At 37.9% G+C, this 12,228-nt stretch overlaps 1 protein-coding gene across 3 annotated transcripts in view; it reads right to left on the bottom strand.

Annotated features, from left to right (window-relative positions):
• The window catches only part of PDE9A (phosphodiesterase 9A), a 187,661-nt gene that overhangs the window by 24,715 nt on the left and 150,718 nt on the right, over positions 1 to 12,228 (bottom strand). For all 3 annotated transcript variants that reach the window (XM_056826008.1, XM_007493183.3, XM_007493187.3), the window contains 4 exons: positions 12,067 to 12,141; positions 8,553 to 8,639; positions 7,043 to 7,147; positions 700 to 782 (listed from right to left, as the gene is read on the bottom strand). In XM_056826008.1, the coding sequence (XP_056681986.1) occupies positions 700 to 782; positions 7,043 to 7,147; positions 8,553 to 8,639; positions 12,067 to 12,141 (350 nt within the window). The remainder of the gene's footprint in view (positions 1 to 699; positions 783 to 7,042; positions 7,148 to 8,552; positions 8,640 to 12,066; positions 12,142 to 12,228) is intronic.

Below are 12,228 nucleotides of genomic sequence, written 5' to 3'. Positions count from 1 at the left end.
TTTGGGTTAATCAGATCAGGGAGGAGTAGTGTAGGCTGTGAAACACAGGAGAAGCAGTTCCTTGCAGAACCAGGGAGTTTATTTGGGTGGATGTAGAATACCTTAGAATTAGAAATCTTTTATTTATCCATATATATTTAAATAAACATTTTATGTTTAGAATAAGAGTCTCTTTAGTGTCCTTGCTCCTGGCCCTGAAGGGAAGTTCACATTTGAGCTTCACTTCATCACTGAAGATGCTTTTGATTACCTCTATCAAAAGTATCCAAAAGTATCCAAACAGTTTGAACCTGATTGGTGAGTTAAACATTTCTGAAAAGTTTTTCCATCTAAATATTTTATTTTTGTAACTCATCATTATTTTTACCTAGGTTGCCTAGTGGATAGAGTCATGTCCAGAGACAGGAGGTCCTGGGTTCAAATTTGAGCTTAGCTACTTCCTATCTCTGTAACACTGGGCAAGTCACTTTACCTCCACTGTCTAGCCCTTACTGCTCTTCTGCCCTAGAACCAATACACAGTATTAATTCCAAGATAGAAGGTAAGGGTTAAAAAAAATCTATCAGTGGGAAAAAAGTCTTATCTTACAACTTTAGATTACCACAAATACCAGATGGATTCTGGATATAATGAATCATTTATCCTTTGCAAGACAGTTTATCCTTTAAAGTAAAAATGGTAAAAACCTTGTGGACATACGTATTATTGTATCCTGGGTGATCCAGATCATGGCAGACAGCTGCAGTCATTAGAACTAAGATATCCATTTGAGAAAACTTTTCCTACAATAGAAAAAATGAAATATTATAGTCATTTAGCTTTTTATACTCATTTTTTTACCAAAGAAAATCATATTTGATATTTGATGGAAGTGAATGATCAGTCTCACATACTTGGAACACATTCCTTTCTTACCTTGACCTCTTAGAATTCCCAACTTCCTTCAGTGCATATTTAGGACATGCTATAAGGTTTCTCTTGAGGGATAAGGCCTTTCTTGATGCTCTCCTTACCCCCACAGTAATTAGGGCTCCTTGTCTCTTGTATCTTTACTTATAGTAAAGGAATATGATAAATGTTGTAGGGGATGTGGCAAAATTGAGATACCAATGGCTTTCTGGTGGAATTGTGAACTAATCCAACTATTCTGGAGGGCAGTTTGCTATACGGGCTATAAAAAATGCATACCCTTTGATCCAGTCATACCACTACTAGGTAGGTATCTTGGGGAGATAAAAAAGGGGGAAAGGACCTATTGAACAAAAATATTTATAACTGCTTTTTGTGGTGGCAAAGAATTGCAAATTAAAGAGATGCCCATCAATTGGGGAATGGCTGAACAAATTGTGGTATATGATGGTGATGGAATACTATTGTGCTATAAAGAATGATGAACAGGTTGATTTCAGAAAGAGCTGGAAAGAGAACGAACTGTGGAAGTAGAAACTCAAGAAAAACAACTGCTTGATCACATGGATCGATGGGGATATGATTGGGGATGTAGACTTTTTTTTTGTCATTTGAAAAACTTTATTTAATTAATTAATTTAGAACATTTTCTCATGGTTATATGATTTGTGTTCTTTCCCTCCCTTCCTCCCCTCCCCTTCCCCCCTCCTGTAGCCAATGAGCAATTCCACTGGGTTTTATATGTGTCTTTGTGTTAAGGTGATTGTTTAGAGTCTACATCCCTAATCATTACATTCGATTGTGCCACAGTGTATCCGGCTCTGTGTATAATATTCTGGTTCTGTTCCTTTCACTCTGCATCAATTCCTGGAGGTCGTTCCAATTCAATTGTTTATTTGGATTTATGTTTTGGGGTTTTGGTTTTTAAAGATTATTCACTTACAAAAATGAACAATATGAAATCTATTTTGCAGGATAATACATGTATAACCTAGCCTGAATCACCTGCCAGGAGGGAGATGAGTTTGATCATATAAATTGTGTTGAAATTTGTTATTGCTACGAAAGTGGTGAAAAAGATAATAAAATGAAATTGCTTTGTTTATTCTTTGTGTTTACTTACATATCACACATATTTCACTCTCTCCCCCCAAGACTATAGATAGTTACTTTAAGAATCTTTAAGAGCCAAATGGAATTTTGCAGAAAAGGTAGTTCATGCTGGCAGATGGGAGTGATCTTACCATGTCTTATTTTTTTTTTAAACCCTTACCTTCAGTCTTGGAGTCAATACTGTGCATTGGTTCCAAGGCAGAAGAGTGGTAAGGGCTAGGCCATGGGGGTCAAGTGACTTGCCCAGGGCCACACAGCTGGGAAGTGTCTGAGGCCAGATTTGAACCTAGGACCTGTCTCTGGGCCTGGTTCTCAATCCACTGAGCTACCCAGCTGCCCCCCTTATCATGTCTTATTATGATGCACTCCTTCCTAGAGAGTCAGAGAGAGTATTTTTAACTTTGATCTAGAATATATTAGATAAACTGTGCCACAGAAGAAGACAGGAAGAAGGTTAAGTGAAACTGATTTCTTGTGAAAACCATCTTAACTCTTATATATGAAGTCTGTGAAGGTAGCAAGTCACAATGTATTCTGAAAGACTTGCTTCCTATGATAGCTGAAGAAAGGACCAAGAAAAGGACTGTTGTAATTAACTTCTTTCCTGAGAGAATAAATTCAACTCTTAACTTGAGGAAAAATTATGAAGGGGAATCTTGGGAGACTTTAATCAGTATGCAGAGTAGACTGAACTGTGAAATAGTTTCAAGAAGTGGGGTCCAGGGGACAGCTAGGTGGTTCAGCAGACTGAGAGTCAGGCCTAGAGATGGGAGGTCCTGGGTTCAAATCTGGCCTCAGACACTTCCTAGCTGTGTTATCCTGGGCAAGTCACTTAACCCCCATTGCCTAGCCCTTACCACTCTTCTTCCTTGGAGCCAAATCACAGTATTAATTCCAAGGCAGAAGGTAAGGGTTAAAAAAAAAAAAAGAAATGGGATCCAGAGTAATTATAGTGAAAGTTTAAAGTGACTTTGTGATCTTTCCCAACCACCAAATATAGTGTTTTATTATTGATTTTATTTGTTAATAAAATAACATATTCAATAATTTTAATATTAGTTTAATCATAGGAGATGAAGGGATTTAATATATGTATATCTGTTGTTGAATAACTACTGTTAGAAAAGTAGATTTCTTTAGTTTCCTAATAAGTAATATCTAATGGAGTAGGGGCTAGAAGTAAGAGTAATTAATGAAAGAGATCACAATTTTATTAACTAATAAAGTTCCAAACATATTCCTGGATTACTCCAGAGTTCAGGATGATAACACTAAATATAGGAACAAGTCAAAGAGCAGGCTGAAAAGTGACCAATGACGGTGCATGGTGGCCCAATGACCTTCCGTCATGTTGGGTATGTATACATATTGCATGTCTACTTGGATGATTCCCTATCCTACTTACTGCAGCTGATCTCTCCTCAAACTTCCTATGCCTTTCCCTCCTACCACCCTTTCTGTTGAGGCTTTTGCCTCATCATTCACCAAAAGAATTGAGGACATTTGCTGGGGTTGACCCTGACCAGGAGAATCGCCTCTTCTGAAGCTAGAGAAAAAGAAGAGATACTTGAATGATATTAAATGAGCAGCGTGAGAGAAGCGGTAGTTCTTGGCAAATGGTCTCATTTTGATTATTGTTTGTTTTTTGGTGAAGGCCCTCAGTTGAGTCTATTTTATTTTTGTGTTTGTGTTTGGTAAAACAGATTTGATTGAGTTGATACAGTCATTGAATACAATCACTGCTGTTATTTAATATTGTATTAGAGATGCTAACTTTTACAATCAGAAAAGAACAAAGAAATGGAAGGAATTAAAGTAGGCAAAAAGGAAACTAGATCATCGCTTTCTAGATAATATGATGGTATATTTAGAGAATCCTAGTAATCAGTTAAAAAACTAGTTGAAATAGTTAATAACAGCTGTAGGATACAAAATAAACCCATTTAAATCATCAGCATTTCTAAATGTTCCCATCAGTGTTAGCAGCAAGGAACAGAAAGAGTAATTCCATTTAAACTAACTCTAGACAGTATTAAATACCTTGGAATCTACTTGTGAAGACACACCCAGGAATCATATAAACATAATTACAAAACACTTTTAAGACAAATAAAGTCAGATTTAAAAAATTGGAAAAAATTAATTGCTCAGGGGTAGACTGAGCTAATATAATAAAAATGACAATTTTACCTAAATTTATTTACTTATTCAGTGCCATAGCAATTAAACTACCACATAATTATATTTAGAACTAGAAAAATAATAACAAATTTCATCTGGAAGAACAAAGGGTCAAGAATATCAAGAGAATTAATGAAAAAAAAACTGTGAAGGAAGGTGACTTAATAGTACCATATCTTAAACTGTACTATAAGCAGTAATCAGCATATCATCAGATACTGGCTAAGAAACAGAATGGTATAACAATGGGGTGGATTAATTAGACACTAGATAGGGGCAAATGACCTTAGTGACCAACTGTTTGATAAACTCCCAAAACCCAGCCTTTGGGATAAGAACTCATTATTTGGCAAAAATTGCTGGGAAAACTGGAAAACAGTATGGCAGAAAACTAGGTATAGACCAATATCTCACAACTCTTACCAAGATAAGGTCAAAATGGGTGTATGATTTCCATATAAAGATGATACTATAAGTAAATTGGGGAAACATAGAATAGTTCACCTGAAAGATCTTTGGAGAAGGGAAGAATTTAAGGCCATACAAGATAGAAAGAGCATTATAAGATGTAAAATGAATAATTTTGATTACATTAAACTAAAAAGGTTTCATACAAACAAAACTAATGTAACCAAGATTAGAAGGGAAGAAAAAATTAGGAAAAAAGTTTTTATATAAATTTTGCTGATAAAGGTCTAATTCTTCAAATCTAAAGAAAACTAACTCAAATTTATGTCATTCCCCAAATTATAAATGGTCAAAGGATATGAACAAGCAATTTTCAGATGAAGAAATCAAAGCTATTGATAATCATAGGAAAAACTGCTCTAAATCCCTCTTGAATAGAGAAATGTACATTAAAATAATGCTGAGGTATCACCTCACATCTATCATATTGACCAATATGACAGCAAAGGAAAGTAATAATTATTGGAGGGGATGTGGAAAAACTGGGACATTATTGGTGGAGTTGTGAACTGATCCAACCATTCTGTATAGGAATTCTGAACTATGTCCAAAGGGCTATAAAACTGTGCATACCCTTTGATCTTGTAATACCACTATTGGGTCTGTATCCCAAAGAGATCAGAAAAAAGGGGAAAAGACCTCCTTGTACAAAAATATTCATAGCAGCTTTTTTGTGGTAGCAAATAATTGGAAATTGAGGGGATGTTCATCAGTTGGGGAATGGCTGAAGTAGAATACTATTGTACTGTAAGAAATGATAGGCAAGATGATTTCAGAAAAAAAGCTGGAAAGATTTGTATGGACTGATGCAGAGGAAAATAAGCAGAACCGGGAGAACATCATACAAAGTAACAACAATATTATAGAATGATCAACTGTGAAAACTTGGCTATTCTTAGCAATGCAATGATCTGGGAATATCTGGAAAGACATGATGGGGAATGCTATCCACCTCCAGAGAAAGGACTGTTGGAGTTGGTTGGATGCAGATTAAAGCATACTATCTTCATATCAATGTATTTAAGGCTTTATTTTGGGGTTTTGGCTTTGGATGAGTATGATTCTACAGCAATGTGGAAGCGTATATGGTATGACAATAAAAATAGAAAAAAAGGGTAGAGGATAATGTAGCGCTGGACTAATTCCCAAAGTGTTAAGATCGGGAAGTTCAAAAGAACGAGAAAGGAAGAGGTTTAAGATGAAAAGAAGTTTGTTGATTTTGTATTCCTCTGGGTATTCCAGAGAGCAAAGAGGGCAGTCAGAACTGATGGTTCTGAATTCTTGGGATGAGAAGACCATAGGCTAACTATTGAGAAGTTTGTCCAGCTAGAGCATCATTGATTAGAGAGAAGTACTACCTGGAGGGAGGCAGGTGATAGACTACTTGAGCTGGACCTTGTAGCAGCTAATGGTGCTATATGCCATGAGACCCCAGGAGGCTCACAACACAGTAGGAAAGATTCAAGAGGCAGTGATAGTTTGTCTGTACTGGAAAAGGCCTTGGAGGTGTGTGTGGGAGGGGTGGGTGGTGAGGAATAAAGGAAAAGCTCTTAATCTAGAGATGGAGGACCTCCAGGAAGCCATGGAAGCCAGCTGGCCCTGGCTGAGTGGCCCTGACTGAGCTTTGCTTTGAAGATGGCCCTGGAGCAAGATGGAAGGAAGCTGGGAAACAGGTGGTGTGATGGGAGAGAGTGAATAGAGATAGCTAGAGGGAGCTTGTTCCTATGCTGGCCTTGTAATAGAGCCTTGGTCTAAAGAATTTAGAAGCTGCCAGCTGTCAGGTGGATATTTAGGGCTTATTTCCAAGGCCCAGGCATGGAGACGGTGCTGGGGCTACCTGGGGCAAGGTGAGTAGATGTGAAGCTAGAAAAGGGGGATGTTGTCTGGGATGCTGAGATGAAATTTAACGGAATGTTATGGAGGATTGGAAAAGCTTTAGAATCACAGAAAATGACACGAATGACTTAAAAACTGCCCAATTGTAGTCATTTCTTGGCAGACAGGCTACGGTAAATTTGGAGGAAGTTGTGCTTTACTTTTCTTTTGTTCAAGGAAAGAAACTTTTTTTCTTTTGTACAATTCAGATCTTCTTTTCATTCCTTTATTTAATTCTAAAATTCTGAGCTAGAAGAGCAGCAAGGACTAGGCAGTCAGTGGCTAAATGACTTGCTCAGGTTTCAGATTCAGGTGACACAGCGAGCAAGTGTCAGAAGTCAGATTTGAACCCCCCAAGATTCTACTAACTCCAGGTCTGGAACTCTACCCACTGAACTACCTGGATGGCCCTTCATTCCTTTTCTGGCATTGTAAGGCTGTGATGAGTACAGATTCTGAGCTCTATGTTCACAGAAGAGGCAGAAAAAGGACCCACCTGGAGAAAGCAGAGAAATATCATGCAGTACATCATCTGAGTCACACAGAAGCAGTGTCGGAAGTTGTGAAAGGGGTTGTTTCTATAGTTATCATGGATGCAGAGCTGCCAAAATAAAAAAAAAAATGAGCTGAATTTTGGCATTGTTAGGCATTATTACCTTGAGGAAAACTGGTTTGGGGCCATTTTCCCCTCTCCATTTCTAGCAAACCTCAGGGTTTGTTGTTCCTTTCCCTTCATTTCTTTCCCCCAAGTTCTTGTTCTACAATGATAATAATAATAATAATGCCATCTGAAGGTCCTGAAATGACCTGGTAAATCCCACCTAGACAGGGAGTATTACCTTGGTGACAGAAGCTGTAATTGGGACTTAGCCAAGTGAAATTACTTTCTTTGTATCAAGTCAGCAATAAAACAGGGACCTAGAATCTCCCGAGACAAGGTCTGTTAGAATGTCATCTCACTTTACTTTATCCAGCTTTCTTTGAGTCTCCTTTTCTTTAGACTCATCAAAGACAGAGTTCAAGATGCAAAAAATATTGTTTATTCAAAGTAAAAACAGGCAGTAGGAATGGTTCCCACCCATCTCTTGTAGCTGGTTCTGTTATGCTTTAATAATAATAATAATTATTATTTTTTTCTGAACTTGTGATTTCATTGAGGAAGGGAATTCCTGATAAGGAAACTTAATCTACCCATGATGATCAGAAAGTGTCTGAAATGATAGTATTAGAGAATTATCAGGGGAACGGAGAGCTTTTGGGACTTTTTTAGAGTTTTATAGTACGTGTCAAAGGTAGGATTCATGATTTTTTTTTTTAACCCTTACCTTCTGTCTTGGAGTCAATACTGTGTATTGGCTCCAAGGCAGAAGAGTGGTAAGGGCTAGGCAATGGGGGTCAAGTGACTTGCCCAGGGTCACACAGCTAGGAAGTGGCTGAGGCCAGATTTGAACCTGGGACCTCCCATCTCTAGGCCTGACTCTCAATCCACTGAGCTACCCAGCTGCCCCCAGGATTCATGATTTTCTAACCCCAAAATCTGCTCTTTCTTCCTTATTCCATATTACCTCTGGTGGCCTATTCAAGGCAGATTCTATTGAAGAAGCTGTGAATTAATTCTATTTTTAACCAACTCGGAATTAGAAACACAAAATACGTACTTCGATCTCATCTCTTGTGACTTACTGTGAGCTTCTGTACCCCCACATTTTCCTCAGATCTTGAATTTTGTGCTTTCACATTAGAAAATCATTTTGCCAGGTGGGTTTACTAGACAAACTACTTTGCCTCCACAAATTTGAATCGCTGTAGTCATCTCTATTCCTATTGTAAGTTCTACCCCAGTTTTGTAGAGAGTTAAAAATCTTTGAACCAGAAAATCTAATTTACAACCTAACGCTTCTGCGGACACTTCATTGTTAGGAAGCTCGGTTTTGTCAGAGGAGTACCTGGGGAATCCAAACCTTGGGAATTCCAAACAAGGGACAAATGACATGCTTAATAATTACCAGCCACCTCTTCAGCGTGATAGGGTTGATATTAAAATCTTTCACTAGACCAAGATCATGGTACATGTGTTCTAAACAGCTTAGCATCTGTAAGAAAATTGAGAAAGGAATTGTTACTACAACATGCTGACTCAAGGCAGAATCCAAGAGTGGGGAAAGTCCTCAGAGAACATTTAGGACAAAAGGATCTTGTCCTTAGACCATGAAATCTGTACTATAACATCACCAAAAGGAATCATCAGGCCTCTACCTGATGACTTCCAGTGAAGGAGAACTTCTTATACCTCCTAAAGCAGCCCGTTCCACTTTTGGATCATTTTCATCGTTAGCAAGATTTTTTTGATATCAAGTCAAATCTATCTTCTGAGGCTAAACAGGACAAGTCAAAAACTTCTTCCACCTGGCAACACTTCAAGCATTTGTGGACTACATTCTTCAACAGAAGATGGCATCGGTTTCCCTTGTATTCTTGACATACGCAAGGTGTCAAAGAGAGGGGTAGCTTAGGGTCTGAAATAATGCAGACTTACCCACTTTCCGTATAACAGGTCTCACTAATGTGAATTTAGTGTCCAACTTCCTTTATGAATGAGATATTTTAAAAAAAGAATGGCCATGCTTTCTGGAAAAGATGACAGAGACTTTGCCATTCAATAAAAAGGGATGTAGCAATAAGAGCTCTTCAGCTTTTGTACTCACAGAATGGGATTCTTAGGTGTGACTTTGACACCAAAGAAAAGGCATAAAGATAGCCCTGTGTCCTGGATATTCCACAGTCCTGGAATTTCCCTCTTGGGCTGGTCATATACTTTTCTTATAGGCCATGCTGTTACTGCTGGTGTGGACCATTCCTTTTTTAATAGACGAGTGAAGGGAAGTACAAATTTTCTTCTAGTAATCCACAGTTTCACGTGAAACTGTGGATTAGTGGATTACTAGAAGAAAATTCAGCAGGCTTCAGCCTGAAAGTGGAAGCCCACTTTTCAGCTTCTCTTTACTATTCTTTGTCAGTGGTGCCAGTGAAATCATAGAGAAAGGGGCAGGGAGTTGACCCTGCTCTCTGGCTTCTCTTCCCTCAATGCCTCCAAAACTTTGGCCCATAAATTTAAGTTCCACATGTATTGTCCACCCCCTGGTAAACCTAATATCACATCTAGTTAAGCCTATCTGGGCCCAAGAAACCAAGGCTATACCATGAAGTAAGATGTTTTTTCTTTGAAGAAGAACTTTTAAATTAAAACACAAAAGAAAATAAAACAGAACTCTGGAAGAACAAACAGAAAACCCTTCAGTGACAATTCCACTCTCCCCCCATCACCCTCATCTAAACCAGTTCTTCACCATTTATGGTCCCGAAGAAGCAGGTTCATCGCCCATGATTCCCTGCTGGTTACATCAGACATGGCTTTCCAAGTAGTCCCCAGTGACTAGGTTCTCCATTTCACTGAAGCTCCTCTAACTTGGCAGTGCCACTAGCCAGTGTGGCTTCTAGAGCGTGTCTACTCTCTGTTTCTGCACCAGGGCAGTCCTGAGCCCTGTGCTAAGCCAAGTTGGTCCATATTCTTAGGCAGTCTTTATCACCCCCCAGAGAACAGTTTTCAGCCTTTTCCCTGCCTGGAAATAGAAACTGTTGACCCAGAAGAAGGGTTTCCACCCACAGTTTTTCTACCCTTCCCTATCAACTTCAGATCCACAAAAGCTTTCTCCCTGAGAAGATCAAAAGGGGATATTTTCTAGTCAGTGGCAGAAAATGATTGAAGCCCTGCTGATCTTTCATACGTGTCGGGTCCCAGGCTTTCAGGGTGACATAGGAGTGGTATCATTTTTGTGCAGGATCATAACTACAACTTATCTGTTTATGGAATATGGACATTTAAATAAACTTAACTGAGGAAATGAAAACCTTTTTTGCTTAATAACAACCCATTAATCAAGCATTTATTATGCACTTACTATTTGTCAGGCACTGGGCTAGGCACTAGGGATAAAAAGCCAACTATGAAATAATCCCTGCCCTTTATTAGCCAATGTTTTGTGCACACATTAAAAAATATATATATATGTATAAGAAAATTTGAGAGGAAGAATGGTAATTCTAGCATTGTTACTATACTGCTTAGTTTCAAGATCCTGTTTTTTAAATTAAAAACAATTATTAAGAGAATTTATCCACAAATGTTCTATTCCCTCTTCACCCTCCTTGCATTACAAAAGGGATCCTTTGGGAAATAGACGTTCATACAAATGAAGTCTTTCTGTTTTCATCTTTTAGCTCACTCTCTGGAGGTAACATTCACAATTCATTCTTCCAGGATTAATTCTGTAGCTGCATAGAATGTTCTCTTGGTTCTACTTATTTTGCTATTCATTATCCTGGGTAATTCTTTCCAAGTTTTAAAAAAAATTCACCTGTGTATAATTTCTTATGGTACAGTGGTATTCCATTACAAGCATACACCGCAATTTGTTTAGCCATTCCCCAACTGATGGGCGTCACTTCAATTTCTAATTCTTTGCCTCTACAAAGAGGAAAAACAACTGCTTGATCACATGAGTCAATGGGGATATGACTGGGGATGGAGACTCTAAACGATCACCCAAGGGCAAATATCAATAATATGGAAATAGGTCTTGATCAGTGACACATGTAAAACCCAGAGGAATTGAGTGTTGGCTATGGGAAGGTTAGGGTTAGGGAGGGGAGTGGAAAGAACATGAATCAGGTAACCATGGAAAAATGTCCTTAATCAATTAAATAAAATTAAAAAATAAAACAACAACCACAAAGAGAACTGTTGTAAATATTTTTGAACATATAAGTTTTTTTTCTTTTCTCTTTACCTCTTTGTGAAAGAGAGCCACCAAGGTATTTCAAATTTCAAATTGCCGTCCAAAATGATTAGAGCATTTCATAGATCTACCAACAGTGTCCTCATTTTTTCACATTCCCTCCAATATTTGTCATTTTGCTCTTCTGTTATTTTAGCCAATCAAATGCTATTTTGGTTTGCATTTTTCTAATCAGTAGTGACTTAAAGCATTTTTCCTTATGCCTAGATATGGCTCTTATTTCTTTATCCAACAATCATCTGTTTGTAGCTTTTGCTTATTTATCAATTGGGGCATGGCTCTTAATTTCAAGAATTTGACAAAGTTCTCTATATATTAGATACGAAAGCTCTACTTGAAAGGATGTCTATGAGAAAGATCCTACTTTTTGCATGTTTCAAATAATGATGCTCTATATAAATCCATTTTTAGACCACATGAGATTCTATTTAATCTTTGATTCTCAAATGACTGTTTCTGATGAAGTATACAACTTACAGTAGAAGCCTGTATCATCCTATTAAAAAAAATACAAGAGTAGGTGGAGGTAGGACATGTTAAATTTTCTTGAACAGAACCTCCTTTTTCATATTCTTCATTAGGCATCTAGGGATAGATGAGGAAAGAAGTGTTTCCTAGGACTCTTTTCAGAGGTCGTTAAAGTACACATTGGCCATCCACTCACCTCGTTGGGCTCCCAAAGCCAGACATCAAATGTTGGTTTCCTAAGAGCTTCTATGGTCTCTTGAGAAAGCAGGTACTGAAGGAGAAGATTCAGCGTTATTTGTGGCTGCACTCCCATTCAAACTTTATAAAGTCAACTACAAAGCACTTGAAAGAAATAAAA

Source organism: Monodelphis domestica, chromosome 4, assembly GCF_027887165.1.
Source record: "Monodelphis domestica isolate mMonDom1 chromosome 4, mMonDom1.pri, whole genome shotgun sequence".
NCBI lineage: Eukaryota > Metazoa > Chordata > Mammalia > Didelphimorphia > Didelphidae > Monodelphis > Monodelphis domestica.
Note: the sequence above shows the minus strand (reverse complement) of the source record. Positions and strands in the feature narration are given on the sequence as shown.